This window comes from Pseudonaja textilis, chromosome 3 (genome assembly GCF_049901715.1).
Source record: "Pseudonaja textilis isolate UNSWEBS1 chromosome 3, rPseTex1.2, whole genome shotgun sequence".
In the NCBI taxonomy this organism is placed as follows: domain Eukaryota; kingdom Metazoa; phylum Chordata; class Lepidosauria; order Squamata; family Elapidae; genus Pseudonaja; species Pseudonaja textilis.
In genome coordinates, this window is record NC_141992.1 from 144,274,724 (window position 1) to 144,298,989 (window position 24,266).

The following is a 24,266-nucleotide window of genomic DNA, read 5'->3' on the forward strand; positions in this document are numbered from 1 at the left end:
GACAGCAGGATTAAGGACAAAGGTTCATTATTCCAAATAATGTGATTCAAGCCTCCAAATAAATAATAACCCTTTGATGGTCCATCTGGCCACCACTCTGAAATTTCCTAATGGCTTGTTTTGTGTAACTACAGTTGTTTATGGATGGAAACCAGGGAAAACAGCAACCTAGTATTCAAAAATATTTTCTTTGGCTGCTCATAACTATTAAGGAAACTTACGAAAAATATTTTCTTTGGCCTGCTCATAACTATTATGGAAACTTATGAAACAATTGAGATAGACACTGACCCTTCAGTTGCCCTTAAAGGTAAGATTCCTTACCCCAAGATCCAATGTCCTGGAGACTCTGGACTCACCGCATATGCTTCTCTAAGTTTCTGTACTACAGAAAGTCATAGTAGCCTCATCTCACCTTTACTCACCATTATTACTGAACATAAATACTCAGTATGCGCAGAACCATTCAAAACCTTTCTACTTTCAGATTTCATTTTCATATTTTCAGTGCCATTGTACACATGTTGTGCATTGACAATAAATGTTTGATTTGAGATACTAACCCTACTATAACATACTATAGATTGAATGAGCACCTAGTTCAGTAATGGTGAACCTATGACATGTATCACAAGGTGACATGCCATGACATTTTGGGCAACACACCAGCATTCATCAACACCCAACAATTATTCTTAAAAGCACACCCATTGTAGTGTGATTTTGGAGACTGTGGAGGCTAGATGAGAAAGATGTGTGCTCTTGCATAGTCTCCAGAAGTTGTGTGAGACGGCCATGTTCTTGTATAGCCTTTGGAGCCTCCAAAAAGGAGTTTCTTTCATTTTTGTAACTATTTGACATTTCTTTATGTCAGGGGTGTGAAACTGGCAGCCCGTGGGCCAAATGCGTCATGCGCAGACCACGCCCACTCCTCACATGAATGGGGAAAATATCATGAAATATCATGTGATGCAGCAAGTTTGACACCCTTGCTTTATGTAATACATAGCACCACACAATTGAACTGGATTTTGTTAAAAAATAAAAAATGACTAGTCAAGTTAGCCATTTTCCATCCTGACCCCAAAACCTTTGCTATCACTGACCTAGTTCAATATACTAATTCTCTGGAACTTGATATATCTTCCACATATTAACCTTTTATGTTTCCCTACACCCATCTAATGCTCCACCTTATTTTATATTATCGTTTATATACACTTCATTTTTTAATTCATATATCTTTTATATCTTCCAGTTTTTCAAATTTGTTAGATGTTTATTTTTACTCTTAATGTATCATTTGTTTTTTTTTAAATTACTGCACCTCACTTTCCTTATGCTGATCTATGAGCATAATTTGATTTTACACTGAAAAATAAGACTTAAAATCCCTATGGGAAAAAGTTACGATACGTTATTTTAGATTTTTAAAGTAGATGATTAAAACTGGCTTTATAAATTGCACCAAGTTAAAATAGGTTTTCCTTGGTTACTGTTCAATATGTTGGATAAACAAAGTCATTATAGTTTTGAAATTGTTTTATGGCTCTGTGCTAACCAGAATTCTATGGCTTAGCACATATGAATGCTGCCGCTATAAGGTGGTTAAATGATCTTCCATCATGGAATTTAATGAAGACAATTTCAAATTATGACCTATGAGACAACGGCAATTAATTGTAGGGAGAGCTGAAAAGAAACACTATCTTTCAACCGTATCAAAAAGGAAAGTAATTCTGAGGTATGCTGTAGCCCAGTGAAGATGTGTGGACTTCCAATTCCCAGTATCCCCCAGTTGTCTTCCTGGCTGGAGAATTCTGGAGGTTTGTCCACACCTCTTGAATTTACCAAGTTTGAGAACACTGTTCTAGTCTAGCTACCGCAATAAGCATACATGGTGTCTTGGAGTCTTGATTTCTTCTGGAATTTGAGACTCTTTCCTTCTGCTTTCTTAAAGCTTCAAGCCATTGATAGCTCCAAACTTTCAATGTCTAGCAATACATGACACTGGAATTGATAGAACAAAATTGAATTTATTTAGCTGCTTTTCTACAGGGAGTACAAAGAATGCTGTGGAAAAATACCAATGTGTTATCATCATGAGATGTCTGCACAGATTGGAAAAATCTGCAAATAAGCAACTACAAGTCCCACAGGGAGAAATGAGGCCCTCTTTGCTCTTTCATCACCCGTGGCTATATTTTCATTCCTTCTGGATCCTTCTAGAAGGGCTTCTTGTTTTTGCAAATTCAAGTATAAGACTGCTGTTATTTTCTTCCATTAAGATCAAAGAACTGGGCTCAGATTCTGTTTTGGGGGGAAAGTCAATGTGAGGCATTATGTCATCATTTGTTGCTGCTTTCTTAGCTTAGATTGCACAATCATTAGAAGTTTTCCACAGATTCCACTTACCCTTCTTTGTTTGGAAGGGAAGGCAAGTAAATTGGGAGAGCTACTGTGTTAGAATAACGCCTTGAATAGAGCACATGATTTTTTTGGAAAAGGAAAAAAATCATCAGCAACAATCATGTGTATATAAAGTGAGTTTCAAAATATTCCACCAGGTATATTGGCATTAGCAAGACTAGGAGAAAAAGGAACAAAATAGTGCAACTTTTCAAGATTGCAGTAATGTACTTCAATGAACTTTCAGATCCCAAAGCACAATTTGCAAACAACAGCAAAAAAAAAAGGATTCAAATTCAGTTCTTCAACTTGGCAACTTCATAAAGGTAAGCACCCAAAAGCTTCACTCCCTGAATATAGTTGTACCTGGAAAGGAAATACATAATATTAAAGGTAGGCCAGAAAAACCAAAACCAACCCCCCTCTCCCCCAAAACCCAAGTAATCCCAGCAAAATCTAGAATACAAGTGGAAAACCTCCAGCCTATGAACTAAATCTGGCTCATGGCACTAGAGCTCCAACTTTGCCTAATGGTAAACAATACATAGGCTTCACCTGTTAAGTTTTTCATTTTGGGAATGGGCTCCATCATCGGCAGACCCAACAGGAAGCAGCATCACATTCTTGCCTGTTGCTTCTTGAAAGGTCAGTGTGACAGGAATGCTCCCTCCTTCTCGAGTCAGGTCTGGCTCCACACCAAAGACTGGGAAAAATAAAGGAGAAAATTAAGAGCAATCCTAATTTTCTTTACCAACCCTATCATGCTTGGTAGCTTCCAGATGTGCTGGGACTTTCACTCTCATAACCCAAAATTAAGTTTGGTTGTGCTCCTAGGACTAACAGAATTTATACATCCTGATATCTAGCTTGGGAAAAATATTTTCTCTCATGTCCCTGCTAACCCTTCCAGCAGGTTGGCATTGCAGCAACACAATACCCATCATCTGTTATCTTTTTCAAGGACCATTTTCCAGGTTGATTTAATGAAAACTAATTTTTGCCACTGTATGAAGTCACTCTAAAGAAGGGGTGTCAAACTGGTGGCCCGTGGGCCAGATGTGTCACATGCAGGCCACGCCCACCCTGGCTCTGCAAAGGCAAAAAACATTGCACTACGTCACATGACGTGTTTGAGTTTGATACTCATGTTCTAAAAGTATCTACATTTTTATCTTGATCCAGGTCAAACACAAAAGATACCTTAGATCATATTTTGATTTAAGATATTGAAAAAAAACAAAACAACGAAAGATGAACTGACCTGTTTTCATGGCTCTTCTGCCAGCCATGTAGTGGGGATGATTGAAATCTGACACCCAAGGTTTTCCACCATGGCCCAGCTTTACACTGAATTTGTTGGGGCTGTGCAACTCGGCAAACTTTTTGGACAAGTAATCTTCAACCTTTAAGAATGATTAAAAACCGGTTACTTAAAACAGCCGGAACAAAATTATTGGTCAATTATGCAGTAACTCTGTTTAAGACACATCACTTCCCTCCACCTGTTTCAAATAAGTTGTTTCATGTACAATCATGTACTTCAACCCCGTTTTGCACGTGGGCAAAGTTTGAATACTTGCCTTACACTATTGCATATATCAGGGAACATTCTAAATGGCACTGAAACTTAACTGCAGATTCACAGCAGTTTGTAGGCCGAGACAGTGATTGTGGGGAAAAAAGATTTTTTTAAAAAAAAAACCTGTTTTGGGGGGCAGGAAATGTCCAAGTTTGGATTGTCGTATCACAAGTTGAGATGGGACTCTTTTTTAAATTCTGCCTACTTGTATCACATGTAGGTTTTGGTTTAGTGCTTAAGATAACTTTACAAATCATGGATGCTAAATAGCATTCATCAAAAAAGTATTTGCAAAGCCACAACTGAAATTGGAAAAAGCCCAAAACACAGCCTGCCTCCACAATGAAGGGATTTCTAGCTCAGTCCTAATCCTGGCTTCTGCTGATGTAGTTAACACGCAGTGTTCTGAATTGTGATTTGAGCTTCTTTATCTACTTTCCTTTATCTACTTTCCTTTGACACATACCAGCTTAGTCACAACTTCAGGAGTCATGTCTGGAACTAGTCGGATTGAAAATTTGCCAATCACTTTTCGTGGTATCACAGTTTTACAACCAGATCCAGAAAAAGCCCCTTCTATGCCATGAAGGGATAAGGATGGGTATCGCCATCTGTGCATCAAAATCATTTCCTATAAAAAACATTAAAGAGAAGAGATGAAATCAGGAATGAATTGTCTATTTATAGCAGAATGATTTAAGGCAAAACTATAAATCATGAACATGCGGCTCCCTGGGATGATGATAAGAACTGGAATATTTGTATTCCCCCAATAGCCTAATATTAATCTAGTAAAAGGTCATGTTTACCTTCTGTTCTTTAGATCAATGGGCCAATATTGAACAATGTGTTTTTATGGTCCAGATTTAGTAATAAGCTTAAGGGTTGGACTGATTCCATATTGATACATGATTATGTAATTCAATCTTATTTTTTCCCCTTCCTCTCATTCTCCAGAATTTATCACAGATGATGTGCTGTTTATTATATTTCACTAATTAAAATGCACATGCCACATCACTTGAGACTTTCAAGAAAAGATTGGACTGCCATCTGTCGGAAATGGTGTAGGGTTTCCTACTTGGGCAAGGGACTAGATGATCTACAAGGTCCCTTCCAAGTCTGATTATTGGTTATCTAGGCAGTGGGTCCTTTAAGAAACTACATCTTTTCCTGATTCTCAAGGTAGCTGTGCAATTCTAGGAAACAACAGGGTGGAATTAAGAATTCAATAGAATGCTATCAGAACTTCTTGGTACCTCTTTAATTCAAACACATATTTTCTTGAGACTGGGCAACCACTGGTAGTCCTCAATTTACAACCATTCGTTTACAGACTGCAACTCTGAAAAATGTGACTTACAACCATGCTCACACTTACGACTGTCACAGTATCCCCCATAGTCACACAATCAACATTCAGGTAATTGGCAACCAGCATGTATTTATGAGGGCTGCAGCACTCCAGGGTAATCTCTGATCATCCTCTGCAAGGTTTCCAGCTGACTTCCAACAAGCAAAGTCAATGGGGAAAGCTGGATTTGCTTAATGGTTGCATGATTCACTTTAAAACCATGGCAAAAAAGTTGTAAAATAGGCCACGAGTCATTAACAACTGCCCTGCTTAGCAATGTACATTCTGACCCCCAGCTGTAGTTGTAAGTTGAGGGCTACCTGTGGTCCCCAAAATCCAAGAAAATATGCATTCTTCCTCTCTTAAGGATGCAGAGGGTGTAACCTGAATGCCTGCACTTGCGCCAAAACCTCTTTTGGCTTCAGATCAGAAAGAGAAAGCATCCTTACTAGAAACTACTGTATTTAGAAAGGCCTTTCAAATGCATGTCCCTCCCCAATCAAAAGAGAAGTCAAATGTTTTAAAAGATGGATTACAATAGTCTGTGTATGCAAGAGAAGAAATCTCCGATCAATAATACAATGTTATGCAAACGTCTTCAGAAGCGTAAATCAAGAGTTGAAAGTGACTTTAGTCCACACCAAGTGACAAACATGCCGATTAATCATCAAAACGATGATGATGTGGGGCTCAATATATAGCAGCCATTTCCACTAATCTGGGGCGGGAGATGGAGAGCATGGTTGTGCCATTTCCACTCTCCACAGAACAGAATAGCTTCCTCTAACCAGATAGATGCCTTTTGGACGCACAACCTAAATTTGCCCGAATTGGCTGATAATACATGGAAGATACATTCCAACACAATTGAAGGCTAGCAGGTTGGATCAGCCTGGTTTAGCCATTCTTTTACCTTTAAAAAGAAAACTAACCAGAGCACTCTCCATTATGAAGCGTTACACTACGTAAAAGTGACATGTCATCAATTGTGCTTTTCTCGCTTACAAAACTGATAAGAAGATCCACTTCACCTTTGTGTCATGGAGCAGTTTTGTGGCTCCAACATCTTTTGCGTATTCTTTTAAGTCAAAGTCAATTTTGTCATAAAGGCGCTGCTCCTCATTGGTGAGAGATGCCACGGTCTCATAAATGCCTGGGATGAGGATTTTCCCTTTCTTATCCACTAATGAGCCTGTAAAGAAAGAGCCATATGCTATTAAAGGCAGCCCTGAGAAGCTTGTTCCTAATCGTAAGTTGCTCGTATCCAAAGCTTCTGGTTTTCCCCACTGCATTCCTGCCTATCATACTGAAATGGCAGCTGCAGGGAAAATGGCAAACAAGGAAGGCTGCACCACAGGCAGACTGGCATCTGCACAAAAGCTGCTGATAAAAACAAACAAAGCCAAAATTCTCTTTTTAGATAGGATTTAGATTTTATTTGTTTTAGACACAAACACCCTAAAACACATGCAGAGCTACAGGGCAGTGCTGTTCTTCAGCTAACTGTCCTGCCTGCTGAGCAATCCATCCTATAGCCAATTCAAGCAGGGAATGGATTTAGGGTCAGTGTCTGCCTGGACCTGGGGAAGACTGTCCTCTGACCGCCCTTCTTCTATAAACCAAAGGACACGCAGTTTAGGGCCCAGGATGCATCCTTAGCAATAAGCCTCCTCCTAGCAGCCCCTCTGAAAGTGATTACAAAGTCGTAATCTTAATTAAACAGAAAGGGAAACTATAATTCTTCTTCCCCAATTTCAGAACACAGTCAATTGTGTCCACAGCCGGAAACCACAAGACCTTTGCTGTAACTGCCGTCTCACAAATTTTTCTCTGCTCAATCAATTCTTTCAAGGTTTAACTTGCTGTCACTCAGCCAGATATTTCTACTTATTAATTTCTAGGAGGCCTAGGTTTATTGCTGTGGGCAAAGATCAAAGGTTTTGTTCTGGACTAAGACAGATAGCAGAAATTTCCTTGGTCCATCTGGTTTAAAAATCTTTAAAACATTGAATAACACACACACACACAGAGAGAGAGAGACAGAGACAGAGACAGACAGACAAATCCCTCCTCAAACCTGACTCCTTTTTGCCTTCATTACTTGAAGGCAAGAAATATCTGAGAAAAACATCAATCAGTTCTAAGTGTCAGGCCAATTTAGGGCCATTCCAAAAGATGGAAAGGCTGACTGACCACTGGGGTAACAACCAAAGTTAAAATGTCTCTAAGCAATTGAATAATCCAGCCTTTGTGTCATGTACTAATAGCATATTCTCAGAAGAGCAATGTGGCAAAGTGGGAGCAGGAGGTTGTTGGCATGGCTTTTAGTTGATGATGAGCTGACATGCCTTTGATGGGGAAGCAAAGTGCTTGCAGAGTCAATCCAAAGGAAACACGCTGCCTGTTATGAAACAGAATCTGACAGTTTGATGCAAACCCCTGCAATTCTTATCTATTCTCACCAGAGCCAAGATCAGTCCCTTGCTCATCAAACAATAAACAAACAAGCAACAGAGATGGGAAGAGAGAACCATACTGGCAAAAAGGGGGGGCGGGGGGGAATGATGTGCTAGGCTCAGTAAAGTCAACATGCATAATAATTGCATCTTTATTATTCTATTCAAGCCTCCTCCCCCCAAAAAAATAAATAAATCTGGGCATCCTCTGAAATAGGGAGTTCAGTTTAAATATCTGGCAACAGGCATACAAACTGGGGGCATTCTGAGATACGAGACACAAATTTGGAAGTCACCTTGGTTGGGAAAAGCTGCTAGACTTCAAATTTTACCTGCAACCACCTCATAAGCTGAAATGACATTCAGTAGGCTGCTAATAAATCTGTGCTGCCTACATCCAACACTGTTGCAGTTATCTTTGTCCTTGGAGGAGATCTTTACCCCATTGTTAAAATTCATGTTAGTCTATCAATTGTTAACCTGGCGTTATCAAAAGCTTTTAAGGGAGGGTCAGGGCTATTTCTTTTCCCCCCCTTAAATCATGACCATGTTACTAACTCCTGCAATAATTAATATGAGGGAGGCTACAAACTAAGGGAGGTATATTCTCCCATATCAGAAGGCAGAAGGAGTGGAAGACAACTGATGTTCAAAGGTTCTGGTTCTTTCTATATACAATGCTCCCTTAAAATAGCCCTTACCCATTAAAGCAATAAGATCTGTCATTGCTTCGTGGACCGAACCACCATATACACCAGAATGAAGGTCTTTGTCACTGCATTCCACCTGATAGGAAAATATAAAAGCAAAAGCAAAATCCATTAAGAATCTTACTGACAGACACTACTGAAGACTACATTTTTAAGGTTAAGTTAAGCTGCTGTAGCAAGGACTTTTGCTTTGAATCTTAGGGAGAGACTTGCAAACTGAATTATTGGAATTGCTGCGTCAGAAAATTCAATCAATTTTCAGAATCTTTTTTAGGCTGAGAACATTTTTTAAAAAAAAGTCAAATATGCCTTTCTGCAAAGCTGATAGGGTTGAAGTAAAGAATCAAACATCTAAATGCATTTCTACTATGTTTGTGTGTGAGAGAGAGAGACCAACTAATTCTTTGGCCTTATAATTAGTAAGTAACAAGAATATCATGAAAACAAGCCCCAAGTTAGTTTGAACTGTTCAGTGTGACAAGCATCTGGATATTGGACAATCTACAACCCTAGAATCAAAGCAGCCTTGGTCAACTTACATATGACCTGCAACTTATTTTCAGGGCCCTCCGACAAGAGCTATTCGGTCTTACTCCCTACCCCAATGGGTAAGGAGTAAGAGAAGAGGGGAGAAGGCCTATTCATTTTTGACTCTGATCCTGCCCATCGGCGTGGACATCTGCAACCAATTACTTTTGAAGAGAAATGGCCCATAACACATCAAAAATGCTTCCCACCTCTGATATAAGAACTTTCCAGGAACTTTGCATAAAGTTTCAAGTTCAGAAGAAATATGGGAAGCAATATAGACATACGCTTATGACACGGTATAAATAACATTGTGAAGCCATGACAAGATACGGGATTTCATTCGGCTGCCTTCTGCATCCTCCTTTTCAAAGAGACAATCATTGTGCCAAAATAGCTGTCAAAACTTCAAACACTCAATGGTTGAGTGAGGTTACAATCTTATATGCACACTAATGGGAAGTCTTTCCGCCTAGCATACAAAAGACAACTGAATTATGCTTGTTATCTTAATCAGCTGTTATTATTCTTAGTCCTTTACTGTACCTCAATGAAGTAATAGCAGATGCCCCTGAGGCCGTAAGTGATGCAGGGCTTCTTCTTGCCCAGCCAGTAGTTGTCAGAGATACACACATAGTCCACATCTTTGAAGAAAGTATCTTTTTGTGCAAAAATCAAGTCGTCAAGGCCTTCAGAACCAGATTCCTCCATACCTTCGAAGCAAAACTTGACATTGACTGGGATTTCCTAGAAGACAAAACCACAAACACTGAAAAAAAGAAGCGAGGATTGTTACGATGTTCAGAGTTAGAGCCAATCAAATACTCCCCAAATTCTTGGGAAAGACTCCATGTTGGAGAAATTCTGAGGCAAGGTCAGATTAAATTTTCCAGTCATGCTACAGGGACTTTGACTGAAGTGTTTTCTAAACAGCAGGTGGGGGGCGGTGGGCCAGGAGAAAGAATTGCAATGCAAAATAAAATCCAGGAAAAGTTAAAGGGGAGGTTATTATTGCTTCCCCCCCAATATCATACTATGATCTGGAACTAAATCAGCCTTTACATATTTCTCTGCCAGAAGCAAGTTTCCCTCAATACTAATTGTTTTCACTGAATGCAGTAATGTATGTCTCCAACCCAGATTAACAGTGATTTCAGCAATGATGGAAGAAGGAACAGTTTCATCCAGCACCACTTTTCCAAAGCTCCAGCATATAAGTGCCTGCTCTGCTTTCTTTCTTTAGGGCTGTGGAGAAAAAGGAAACGTTTGGTGGGTTGGAAATGTTTCTGCAGAGGCCAGAACAGTTGTTCATCTGCTCCCATGGGGATTGCAACTGGAAGGCAAAACAATCAGCACATGACTTCGGACAAGACAATAGTTTTCAACATTCCTGGACTCGATCATTGCAGCCCTTCAATTGCATTGTAGGTTGATGAGAGAGAGCAGATTCAAGCAAGGCTGCTATGGGAACCCCCTATAACTTGTCATAACTAAAGCCCCAAAGGTGCTTTTTCAAGAGGCAACGTGACTTCCTGTTTTTTTCTTTGAAAACGTTTCACTTCTCATCCAAGAATCTTCTTCAGGTGTAAACAAGCTCAGAAAAACCAGAAAGCCCAGTTGCCTCTTGAAAAAGCACCTTTGGGACAACCATGTCCTGGAGGACTGAGAATCTCCATAGATATCTTAACTAAAGGTAACTTATTTGTACTAACTTGTCACATCTTAACTAAAAACCTTGGCAACGGATTTGCCTTCTTCTTCGGTTGACTCCTTTTTCATATTTTGCCCTGTAATCCAAAAAATGGAACTTCTTTTGATTGGCCCTTTTCATTTGTTTGGAATTTGAAAAATGCTAGGAATCACTGAAAAACTGCTCTTTTTCTTCACTAGGGATGGAGCAAAGAAGATCCAAGCTGAGCATTTATCATGCCCCAGGAGGAGAATCATGCTCTTTCTCCAAAGAAGAAAGAGAATTTCGATAAATAAATAAATTTGCTGCAACACAGAAAGCTGGGCAGTTGTCCTGCCACACAGACCTCCCTATGGTCTGGTTAAAAACCATTTCAGCCATTTTATATTGTTATCTTTCTTGATGGCTGCTGTGATTTAGTATAAATTACAGATAACAGAGTTGGAAGGGACCTTGTAGGTCACCTAGTCCAACCCCCCGCCCAAGCGGGAAACCCTACACCATTTCTGACAAATGGCAGTCCAATCTCTTCTTGAAAGTCTCAAGTGATGGCGCTCCCACAACTTCCGAGGGCAAGCTGTTCCATTGGTTGATTGTTCTCATTGTTAGAAAGTTTCTCCTTATTTCCAGGTTAAATCTCTCCTTGTTCAGTTTCCATCCATTATTCCTTGTCTGGCCTACAGGCGCTTTAGAAAATAGCTCGACCCCCTCCTCTCTGTAGCAGCCCCCCAAATATTGGAACACTGCTATCATGTCTCCCCTGGTCCTTCTCTTTACTGGACTAGCCATGCCAAGTTCCTGTAATTGTTTTTATATGTTTTAGTTTCCAGTCCACCAATGCAGAGTTTTATGCTTTTACCATTGTTCACAGGACTCCCAGCTTTTACCTGGTTGGTTTTCTGGTAAGCCTCCAGAGCATTCAGCCAAGCTAGCACTGGACCTTTGTCATCTGTCGATCCTCGGCCATACAGCTTCCCTAAAGAAGCAACACATTAAAGCAAGCTGCAATTAAACAGAATTATCTCTGCCACGGGAAGCTACAGCCTGCACGGATCAGGTCATTCTGGCACTGTCTGCACATCTCACAGCTCTGTCTTAGCTTTAAATATTAGACCATCTTGCCTTCTGATATCCAATGGCTATAGATGCATATTAATGTGCTTAGTGAGACATTGGTTGCAAACAGAATACCTTGGCCACAATAGCCTACTTTTAAGCCAAGGACATGGTCTTTTGGAGGCTAAGAATTGCCCTTAACATTTAGGGAAGGGAAAGCTGCAACAGAAGGGATAATGCAAAGATTGCATCATATACAGAAAGAACCCGGGGTTTTCATTTTCTACTGATCCTAATTTTTAAGAGGGTAAATTGAAAAAGAGATTGTTAAAAAACCTACACGCTCCTGCATCTCCTTTTAAAGCAAGATGCCTCTGCATTCAGCATCTTGAAGATCAAAAAACCTACTGGTGCACAAACTTTGTTCAGCTTAAAGTCCACTTCAATGCCTCTTCGTGACTATTTGCAACAAAAAAATCAATTAATGAAAAGGATTCTTAACCCTGAGCTAAGTCCTTTGAACTGTTGAAAAGACAGGCAATCTACCACAGCAGAGAAAGATTACTGAGCATCTTAGCAACCATGCATCTAAACTGAAGTGCAAGGAGAGGATTTTTTAGACAAAAGGTTCCACAATTCACTTTCATAAGTTTTTAAAAGCTTATTTGAATTTAACGACAAGCGAACGTGTAATGTTTCACTGCTCAAGAAAAAAAAAGCATATTAGTTGGCAAGTATTTAGCACAATACGTGCTTGCAAAGATAGACATTTGCTTAATCATCAGCATTTGACCTGAAATCATAAACTTATCTTTTACTAGAACAAATAGAGCTGAATGAAATTGCAATTAATAGATAAGCTTGGATAACAAGGAAGAAAGCCAAGGGACGTGCAATATTTCTCCACTGCTAAGTGCCAAGCTCAGGAGAAAACAGTTAAGGGCATGGGGTAGAAAACTGAAGTGTTACCCTACATTAGGGGCCCTCAAACTTGGCAACTTTAAGACTTATGGACTTCAACTCCCAGGGAGCTGAAGTACATAAGTCTTAAAGTCGCCAATTTTGGAGAACCCTGCCCTACATGATCAAGATGCCAGCTACCTTATATGACCTTCCTCAGAATTCTCTATTTCCATCCCTCATTTTTTTTTTTTTGACCCAATATGCTAAATCACCACTATGCAAGAGAGTTTGGGCCCCTACAACCCACTTCAGTTTCTGTTATTTAAAAAAAAAATATTTTCTCTTTAGTATAAGAGCAGGGACACCCAATCTCTGTCAGGCTTTCAAGATTCTGGTTTTCTTCTCTGCAATAATAAAGAAGAACATCAGTGGCCCTTGTGGAGTCTGTCTGACTGTCAACTTGGCCTTCCTCAAAGGGCTTACAAGCTGGCAGATCTTTTCAGCTAAAGCAAAAGTTCATGGATCGAATTACCAAAACAGCACAAAGGAAAACCACGTTTCTTTCAAAATCTTGATTACGCCTAACTTGTCCATTACCAACTTCAATGTTTTTTATTAATTTTACTAGGCACAAATTTTTTTTTTTTTAATCTGCCTCTCAAGAGAAAGGAGAAAGAAAACAAAACATCACTGTTAGTTTTCACTTCCTGTCAACTTCAATTTCCTTTATTCTTAATCAGCAAGTTTCCACCAGAGAGGGTTGAATTGTCTGCTAAGTTATGATATATGGGCAGACTTTCCCAATTGTAGCACATTATCCAGTGGCGGGCTACTGGATGGTCGGCGAGGTCTGGGTGAACTTCTCGCTGTGATCTCTGTCTGGGCCCACCCATCCACCCTTGTGCTATGCTTTCCCTAAATAACTAACTTTTCCCAAGCCCAGGCTGGTGAGTTCTGCCTGAGTCGATTAGCTGCCTGTTTGAAACTGCGTTGCAGCCCCAAAGCGATGTGTGCAAGCAAAGCGTGCACTCACGACCAGCGAACCCCTTGGAAACCTGATATGGGGGCTATAGACACCAGCGTGACTTCCCTTGTCCACCATAATAGTTTTGTTTGACAACTATTCATACCCATAACTACAGCTGTTTTATGAATGAGAACGCTTCCATTCACCAGTATGGAGCCATAGAGCCTTGTTACATGCTTTCCAAGTTCCAGATATGAATAGAAAGACTGGAAATCCTTGAACATCATACAAAAAAACCCCTATAACTCCAATGAAAAGATGCAGCTTATTTAACAGACTATAATTACTTTTGCACTTTCTCCAGTATGAATTTTCCTTTTTCATCCCTAGTTGAACACATGTAGAAGAATTAACCCAGTTATATAGCACTGCTCTAAAATCCTTTTGGTTGCCCATACTCAACATTTATTACAAAAGCCTACATAAGCCAGGCCACAAAGCAAACTTATCTAAGCTTGTTTGGAAAGAATTCACAGTGTGCTAAAGAGATACTTAACCTCTAAGAGTAGGGCTTGGTAATTAACCTTTAAAATTAGGGCTTGGAATGGCCTTCCCCATGTCCCAATGCAGTCAGCATAGGTAACGGTAAAGCAGCCCGGACGCTGTACTTCAGCAGCATTTGGATAACCATAAGTATACCACTTACGTTTTCTAAAAGTTAAGCAGCTACTGTGCACATTTGTGTCCAATTTTCAGAGAGATAGGAACCATTGTTTTAAGACTGGTGGCCAGAGAAATAATTCAAATAAATAATTTAAATAAATACAATTAAGACTCTGCTTGTTGTCTGTATCTTCTGTCACAACTAATTTGGGCACGGTTTCAGGTTACGTACGAAGAATAAATAGAGACCTCCATTCAAAAAACCCACAGCAAGCAACGACACGAGAGCAGTTTCAAAAGATTTGACATATAGAAGCACAGGCAAAGCACAGACAAGTCTTACCTTCTCTTTCTATCAAGACAAAGGGTTCGCTGTCCCAGCCATCCTCTAAAGCTGCAGGTTGCACATCTAAATGGCCATAGATGCAAACGGTTTTTTTGCATGGATCTGAGCCAAGTTTTCCCAGAATTATTGGAGGTAGAGGAATCTTACTGCCATCAGGCAACTGTAATTTAGAAACACTAGGTGTCAGTGTAGAACTATTTGAGAAATGGCTATTTGTACAAGTATTTTGTACTGTATAGTATTTACTGTAAAAAAGTAAAATGTGTAAGTTTTAACACTGGGGTATAATTTATAGCATACATGTATCTTCCCTATTTTTTTACATGACCCCAGGATGCTGTCTTTTCACGTTTGAAAGAGGGACAAAAGGAGGAGATTCAATCTTGGCACACGTTCTTTAAAATGTCTACAAACTCAAACGTTACTTTTCTCACCTGAAGGAAGGGTTAAGGAGAAAACTGGCTTTCATAAAGCTGAATAATGTTTGAGACACATATTGCATTCCTTCAAACCCACACAAACTATAGAGAAAAGGCTGGTCCTTCCCACTCCAATGATGTCAAGAGGTCACTGACCATATTTTGTTTTTAGTATAGTTTTCCTTTGTTTAAAACAAGAAAAAATGCACAACATGCTAACAGTCTCGTTGTCTTGCATCCTGAGCATTGGCTTAGCCTGGTTATCAATTAATTCTGGTATTATTTCTGAAGGTAGAGTCACTAGGAAATACATGGAAGTCTCATTTCTATGAAAACTACATATTGAAGAGACAAAAAGATTAGAGAAAAATTAACACTTTATCTCTTAAACACAATGATTAATTTTACTAATAGTATGTCAGAGAGAGAAAGGGAGGGAGGGGGAGAGGGGAAAGTGTAACCATCAATTACTTTCTCTCTCTCAACGTTTGTATGGTCAAAAAAAAAGGCTTATAAGTCCATTAAACCTTCCCCAATCTGGTGTCTGTGTAGACTTCGCTTCCCAGAATTCCCAGCCATCTGAAGGACATCCAGGGTGGGGAAGTCTTAATCTAGAGACTCTGGTCAGGAGCAAGGGTTAGGCAATTGCGCCATAAAAGCCTTACAAGAGAGCACAATGGTGCTTGCACTGCCAATATGCTGACTCAAACACTGGCAGAAACAAGGATTGGGCTTGTCCTCCTAAGGGAAGTATAGAATTCGCCCAGAAGAACAGGTTGAACCTGGGACTCTGAAGATCAGATACTTCATTTCAAGGAGAAACTGCCTACACACCTGCCTGCCTAGAGAAACTGCTTAATTAGCTCAGGCGAGGACAGGAGGACAGCACAAAGATGGACAGGACAGATCATAGCCCGCCATTCAAAAGAACAGGAATGGCAGTATTTTTGCCCCCACAAGCAACTGTATATTTTGGGTCCCAAGCTACAGGGGCCTCTCTTTAGCATGTACCTAAAGAAACTTTCCTCTCTTACACTGCAAACTTCAGTATGCAGACTTATTTCCACACTTTCATCAATACGAATACAAACTCTCCTTCCACTGCCCAATACTTAGGTCTCCTCCTATCTCCACAGAGCACCTCTCATCTAGAGACACGAAGAGCAGAAACAAAGCTAGTTGCCACCTGACTATGACTATCCAAATATGGCACAACTCTAGACAATTTCAGCAGAGTTCCAAAACAAATAAGCAAACAAAATTAAGTTAAGCAGTTTTGGCCCTATGTAGTTCTTGGATGGGAGACCATCAGGAAATCTTAGGGATACAGACTAGACTGGAAGAACAAGGCAAAAACATTTTCAAACTGAGCTATGTTATGTGCCACAAGTTGAGCTCAATTAGATGGGACCTTTTATTTATTTTTTTACTGATGATTAGTAGCTCTTTCTACTCTCCCAATAGTTCCTTAGATTGCTAACTGATAACAGATAATCAGAGTTGGAAGGGACCTTGTAGATCCTTTAGTCCAAACCCCACATCCAAGCAGGAGACCCTACACCATTTCTGACAAATGGCAGTCCAATCTCTTCTTGAAAGTCCCAACTTCCGAGGGCAAGCTGTTTCATTGGTTGATTGTTCTCACTGTCAGAAAGCTTCTCCTTATTTCCAGGTTAAATCTCTCCTTATTCAGTTTCCATCCATTATTCCTTGTCCGGCCTACAGGCGCTTTAGAAAATAGCTTGACCCCTTCCTCTCTATGGCAGCCCCTCAAATATTGTCTCCCCCTGGTCCTTCTCTTCACTAGACTAGCTAGGCCCAGTTTCTGCATCCATTCATTGTATATTTTAGTCTCCAGTCCCCTAATCATCCTGGTTGCTCTTCTCTGTATTTTTTCTTGAGTCTCAACATCTTTTTTATAATGTGGTGACCAAAACTGAATGCAGTACTCTAGATGTGGTCTTACTAAGGCTTTATAGAGTGGTATTAGTACTTCCCTTGATCTTGACTGTATCCCTCTGTTAATACAACTTAGGATTGCATTAGCTTTTTTGGCTGCTGCTGCACACTGCTGGCTCATATTTAGCTGGTTGTCCACTTAGACTCCAAGATCCCTCTCACAGTTACTGCTATTGAGCCTGGTTGCACCCAGTCTATATGTGTACTTTTGGTTTTTCTTGCCTAAGTGTAGGACTTTACTTTTCTCTATATTGAATTTCTATTTTGTTAGATATGGCCCAGTGTTCTAGTATGTCAAGATCCATCTGGATCTTGAGCCTATCTTCTTGGGTGTTAGCGATTCCTGCCAGCGTAGTATCATCTGCAAATTTGGTAAGTTCCCCTTCTATTCCCTCATCTAAGTCATTAATGAAGATATTGAAGAGTACTGGACCTAAGACAGAACCTTGTGGCACCCCACTGCTTACTTCGCTCCATGTAACTTAGACCCATTAAGGACTACTCATTGAGTACAGTTAGCCAGTTGTGAGTCCATCTAGTGGTGGTGCCATCTCTTCCACATTTTTCTAGCTTACCAACAAGTAGGTTATGGTTTACTCTGTCAAATGCCTTGCTGAAATCTAAACATATTATGTCCACAGTATTTTGCTGGTCTACTAATTTAGTCACTATGTTGAAGAATAAAATAAGATTGGTTTGGCATGATCGGTTTTTAACAAACCCATGCTGACTGCTAGTTATTACTTTACTTGTTTCTAGATATTAGCAGATCTGTTTTTTTATTATCTTTTCCAGTATCTTCCCGGGTTTTGATGTTAGGCTGATTGGTCTATAGTTTCCTGGGTCTGTTTTTTTTCCCCCTTTTTTGAAGATAGGAACCACATCAGCTCTTTTCCAGTCCTCTGGTAGTTCCCTGGTGCTCCAGGATTTTTGAAAGATATGGTGCAGTGGTTCTGAGATGACCTCTGCCAATTCCTTTAAAACTCTGGGATGTAATCCATCAGGCCCTGGTGATTTGTGTTCATCAAGATCAGACAAGTGTTTTTTTACTATTTTTTTTTGGCTTATTTTAACTTTTATTTCCGGTCTGTCTTTTACAGTTATGTTTTTCGTGGGTTGAGCTAGTTTCTTTTTGCGTGAAGACCGATGCAAAGAATGAGTTAAGCAGTTCTGCTTTCTCTCTGTTGCCTGTTACTTCCTTGCCATCTTCTCTTTTTAGTAGACCGACTGTTTCCTTGATTTTTTTTCTTATTTATATGTTGGAAGAAACTTTTTTTTAAAATTATCTTTGACTTTTGTTGCAAGTCTTTGTTTGTTCTGAGCCTTTGCTTTCTTGACTTTGTCTTTGCAGATTCTGGCTATCTGCTGATATTCTGCCTTACTTGTATGTCCTTTTTTCCATTTTTTGTACTTGTCCTTTTTTTCTTTCAATTTGCCAGAGAGATCTTTGTGCAGCCATGCTGGTTTCTTCTTGGATTTCTTGTTTTTCTTTCTCGGTGGTATTGTGCTGGTCTGGGCTTCTATGATCATACTTTTTAGAATTTCCCAAGATTCTTGAGTTGTTTTCCCCTTTAAGATTTTTATCCATGGAATCTTTCCCAAGTTCTCTCTGAGTTTATTAAAATCAGCTCTTTTAAAATCCAAAACTCTGGTGTCATTATGTTCTATTGCTTGTGTTATGTTGAATTCTAGTATGGCATGGTCACTCTCACCCAAGATTCCTACAGTTTCAACTCCCTCCTATCACCTTTTTCTGTTTGTAACATAAGGACCCCTTTTCTTACCGTCTGCTTTCCGATATCTATCAGTTCAGTTGTGCCCCCAAGCCGTTCAATGTCCTTTGCAGCAACTTCCATCATCCGTCTGATTTCTTCTCTCTTTTCCGGCCATGCTGACACGCTCTGTATTGCGACCCACTGAGCTAGACGCTACTCACAAGCAGTTTAGAAAACAGCAAGCATGATCGGGAAGAAGAGTGAGAGGGGAAAAAAAATGGAATGAGATCATTTTCTTTAGTGGAGACAGATCAATAAAGAAAAACTGCAAATATTCTGAATATAGAAGCCAGAAATCTCTTTGTACCAAAGATCACAGACCATAATCAGCAAGGATTCCTACTGACTGTTAAATATAATACAGGGAGGCATGTTGAGGGCCCTGTCAGTCAAGGAATTCTGGTCGTGGCTCCTGCCCTCTGGAACTTCTTATCCCCTGAAAACCTGACTCTACCAGATGGCTTAGGGATCCAGTGCAGGGAGCATCTGGAAATGGTTGATGACTCAAGAGGCAATTCTACCTCCTCCCCCCATGCATCTTGTTCACTCACGCCCCATGTTTTAACTATAATTTTTATTTTTTTTATTTAGTTTATTTATCTTATTGTTTTAATGCTGTTAAACTGTAAGCCACCAGAAGCCAGAGCTTCAAAATGAGATGGGTGGCAAATAATTGTAATAAATGAATAAACATAAATACTGCAGCAGAATTGTAGCACTTTCTATACTCACCTAATCTAGAGCCCAAGAATGGTATATTTCAATATAGCCCCTATATTAAACTAGCAAACGATTTTGGATCTCAGAGACCAAGTAAAAGAAAGGCTGTTCCTACCTAATGCAATAAAAGTTGTTTCATAGTCTAAAAGAATAGTTGTAACTCTTAGTTATGAGTCTAAAGAATCACAACTGGGCCCAAATGAATTGTTTTTTTTTTCAATCAAGGTGAAGTTACAACTCCTTAATGAGCCTTCCAAATAGATTCCCCTTATGATCATAACTACAAAATCCTTTTCCTCCTACTTTTCAGCCCTCCATCTATTTCAGCCATCTTTTAAAACTAGATTTACACTGGTTACCTTGCTCACCATATTAAGGAGTGATTCTTCTAAAGATGTCCTGACCAGTAGGTGGTCATTTACCTAGCACCCAAAAAAGGCCCATCTGTGCTGCTCTTGCAGAGTTACAAAATGCATTCCCTCAGGGTTTAGATCCCTACTCTCTGACTTATGTAAAATGCATCACATCTACTATTTGTTTTCTCAATTCTTTGCTTCATACTGTGAAGTATTGGTGACGCCATGAAACTAAGCTATTGTAAAGGTGAACCCAAAAATATTTGTAATCAGTAAAAGAGAACTTCGTGCAGCTCAATTAAAGAACAAATTAAAGGACCAGAAGCACTCTGCCGGATTACAGATTTGAGGGGTCCTTGGTGCTCTCTGAGCTTGTTTTCTTGCAGATGTTTTATTACCCAAACTGGGTAATATCATTTGGATGTCACCTAGTTTGGGTAATGAAACACCTGCAGCAAAACAACCAAGTTCAGAGAGCACCAAGCACCCCTCAGATCTGTAATCCTGCAGAGTGCTTCTGGTCCTTTAATTTGTTCTTGCCCTCATTAACTTTGAGAATGGACTACTCCATCTCCATCAATCTTGAGATCCACAGGATTATATTATTATGACCAATGAGAGAATTGAGTGACCCTCCAAAGGAAAGTTTAAAGTAAAAGCGTATTCCTAGCCTACAAAAGTCTTGGAACAAGTAGAGTTCATTCTTCTTCTACTTATCAACTAAGATTAGCTGGGAATTGCTTTGCCATGATTGTTCCATACCCACTCTTCAAAGAAAGAACAATGCAGTTGTGTAAACTCTTTAAAATTTTATAGTCTCAAAGGGTTTATGGTTTTAATGTTCTGAAAAGAGCTACGTACCTCCACATAAAGGTCTTGATTTTTGTCCACATATTCAAAAAGAGATTCCAGAGCAGATGTCATTTTCTGATCAAAATAATGTGATTGAGAAATTTAAAGGGTGGGTTTAAAAGCAATGAGAAACAAAGAGAGAGAAAAAAGAATTTTTAAATTCTTGCAATAGGTTGTCTCACTTGGGATTCTGCCTTTTTAATTGTTCTATATTCTGCCTAAACTCTAACTTGCAGTCAGCAGATTTTAGCAAAATCATGAGGCTTCGCTAAAGGGGAATTCTTCTGTGAATAATGCCACTAGTCTCATGACAGGAAAAAGCAATACAAAGGAAGTCATTAGCTGTTGATTTTAAAAGCTTACAGAGCTAAATGGTAACACGAAGAGGTAGGAAACAGAGTCTGCAGGAAAGCCATCCTGTTTATTGTCTTAACAGATCCTTCTCAAAGCCCAGTTCTATTTCTCTCTGGCAGCTGAAGAATTCATATATAACCTAATCAGGGTTTGAACTGTGGGAACATCTGGACTTCTTTTTCACAGATTCACAGACCTCACCCCTTTCCTAAGAGGTCTGTAGGGGGTGTGCATAAGCGCACCAACGTGCCTACCGTCCCTGTCCTGTTGTTTCTTTTACATTTTTTTCTTATATGTATTCGTGTATTCATAACTATGTTTTTACTTATACCTATTATCTTGTAAGCAATTGACAAATAAATAAAATAAATAAAAATAAATTCCCTGCAAATGCAAATTATTATGCCTTTTCCTCTAGGGCCCGGCAGTTCCTTTTTCTCGTTTTCTCATTGAAACAATCTTGTGAGGCTGTGAAATACTAAGAGGCCTAGTTAAAAATGCCAATGTATTTGGATTTATTCTAATGAAACCAAGTTTATACAAAGAATTTCAGTCAAGTATTTTATGTGCTGCCTGATTCCTACCGATAAAAAACTCTGGGTGGTTATTAATACTATCAGTTCTTAATATTAGTAAGCATTAGTATTGATAAGCATTATTAATAGTTAAATGTATAAAAATGCATTCACAGTCATCTGGCACCGGCATAATTATAAGACATGTAAATGAGCATTTACATAGTAAGACATATAAATGAGCTGTAAAACAGACACTGAACAGATTTTTGCAAACATATCTAAGCACTTTTGCTTCAAGTACTCCCTCAGCACAAATTTAATATATGTATATGAAAAGGCAGAATGTACCTGTTAAGTTCTATAATAAAATTATGTGTATTTGTGGGAGCAGTTTGCATTAAGCTGGGGAGGGGAAAGAAAATGAAAGTAAATAGAGAAAACGGAATATTTGTAAGAATATTCCTATTTCCAAAGAGTTCAGAGGAAATGCCAGGAGGGGGAGCATAGTCAGAGAATGGCAATGAGTTAAATGATCCTGAAATGGCTAAATCCTGGATTCTTGCGGTGTCTTTTCTGTCATAACTTTGAATAGTAACTGAACAAGTGGTCACTGAGTAAGAACTCTCTGTATTTTAGTACACCTACACAAACATGTAATTTTTCTTCATCAGCCTGAAATAATCCAATGCAAAATGAAGGACTCATCCTTGAAGATCACAGACTATAATCTGCCATGCCAGTCTAATGTGAGTTGGTAGAAATATCCAACTTCCCAGTCAGAGAAAGTAATTGGCTGAAAGTCACTCAGCCCAGTTTCCATGGCTTCCAGTCCAGCACTTTAACCCCATATCACACTGGCTCTCAGACAGAGGTTAGCCAGAGTTTCACAGGCCTGCTTTTAAGGACCCAGGCCAACATTGTCAATGCATTCTCCTTCAAAGCACATTAGTTGACCAATATAACGAATCAACAAATGTACTGATCAACCCTCAGGGAAGAAAAGCCTTGATAGGCGCCTTGTCACTCAGATAGGTAAGCACAGCCTTCCCACTCGCAATGTTGAGTTATATACTATCCGATTTCTAAGCCAGGATTACATGGCCTTAGGGATCTTAAAGCCAGCGGCGGCGGCGGCGAGGGAGAGCTGCAGCTGATAGCCAGGTAAAATCAAAGAGATGCTTTAAAAAATAAAGGGCCGCTTCGGTCCGTCCCTCCTGACTTGCAACTCTCGGGAAAGGCTGAAACGGGCCAGGCGAGGGAAGCAGCGGCCGCAGCTAAAGGGTTGGCAAGCGAATACAGCTTCCTCCTACTCACCCTGCTGTTTGGGGCTGGCTTCCAGGAGAAGCCACGACTAAGGAAAACTCTACTACAGGCTCTAAAGGTGAGCGCTACAGCCATGGCCGATCCTAAAACGGCGGCTGCAAGAAAGGCCCCGGCCGGCGTGGGAAGGAGGCCGAGGGGCGGGGGAGAAGAGGGAGGGGAGCTACGGAAGAGAGGCAAATCCCTTGCGGCTCCTCCTTGCTGCTTTCCCTGATGGGAAAGTGAGGAGCGAGCGGGGAAGCAGGCGCGATGCCCGGCAAACTTTGCCAATTTGTCAACGAAGGGGCCAAGCAAGGTGGGCACGGGACGCCGATATCTACAAGGCGGTGCCCACCTCCCCACCCACCCACCCACCCTTTTTTTTTTGCCTTCTTCTCTGGGCATTGGGGCGCAGTGGGTCTGTTGCTTACCACGCGCTGTGCCACGCAGGTGGAGCAAACCTCTCGCGAAAGCGGCCAACTTCTTAGCGGAAAGCTCAGCAAAGGCGTTAAGAGAACCCAGCGTGGTGCTTCAACCTCCTTGTTAAGGCCGCCCCTTTGGAATTGCGCGAAAGCCAATCAGCGGCCTTCCGAACGGCTTGCCTTGGCCCTATTGGTCGGAGCGCACGAAGGACCCCAGGAAGTGAAGGGAGGCGTGGATGTGAAAGGAGAGAGAGAACCAAGAGCGAAACTGAGATTCAGCCAGAGAATTGGGGTTGTAATGATAGCGTTGCCTCTTTCAAAGCGAGGCTCCCCTTTGAAGGGAAAAGGGGTCATCTGCGCTAGCTAGGATTTTCTTTCTTGTCCTGCTTGTGGTTGAATAAATAATAGTCCAGAAAAATGTAGAAATTGCCCAAACCGTTTCAATCCTATAATTGGTTTAAGCTTACTTTATAAGGTTTTAATTATTGTTTCAAAGGAAGCGAAAGATGATAAACTCGGGTGGGGTGGGGTGGGGGGACACGGGACAGGTTCGTGCTAAAAAAAAAAAGAGAAGCATCAGTTTGATAAATGTGTGTTGCTTCTTGCCCTCTGCTATATTAAATAGGCTAATTCTTTGGAAAATCAGAAAAGAGTGAAAAATTAAGACTCACAATACAGCTGGATCTTTTGAAAACAGAAGGGTTTGCCTGTGTTTATGCAAACTGTGTTTATACAAACAAATACTTTATTCCTTCAGTGTTTTTCAACATAGAATGCCATATCTTGTATGTGTTATTTAAAGCATGGGGTTTTAGTGAGGGTTACAGCTTAAACCCGTGATGGTGAACCTATGGCACACGTGCCAGAGGTGGCATGCTGAGCCCTCTCTGTGGGCACACGCACCATTGCCAGCTGCTCTTCTGGTTTCTGG

The 24,266-nt window shown here is 40.2% G+C and overlaps 1 protein-coding gene across 2 annotated transcripts; it reads right to left on the reverse strand.

Moving 5' to 3' along the window:
• Positions 1–2,016: 2,016 nt before the first annotated feature.
• On the reverse strand, positions 2,017–23,420 carry CNDP2 (carnosine dipeptidase 2). Of its 2 annotated transcripts, none has more exons than XM_026699457.2 (12): positions 23,345–23,420; positions 20,752–20,817; positions 18,824–18,967; positions 14,659–14,821; positions 11,614–11,702; positions 9,583–9,783; positions 8,500–8,584; positions 6,374–6,534; positions 4,455–4,619; positions 3,671–3,812; positions 2,965–3,112; positions 2,017–2,775 (listed from the first exon to the last, which is right to left on the reverse strand). In XM_026699457.2, exons 2-12 carry the CDS (start codon positions 20,812–20,814, stop codon positions 2,706–2,708), a joined length of 1,431 nt encoding a protein of 476 aa, XP_026555242.1. In that variant the 5' UTR covers positions 20,815–20,817; positions 23,345–23,420; the 3' UTR covers positions 2,017–2,705. The 2 variants fall into 2 exon arrangements, with proteins under 2 accessions (XP_026555242.1, XP_087787134.1); XM_087931008.1 differs by lacking the exon at positions 23,345–23,420 and adding an exon at positions 22,929–23,058.
• Between the last annotated feature and the right edge of the window lie 846 nt (positions 23,421–24,266).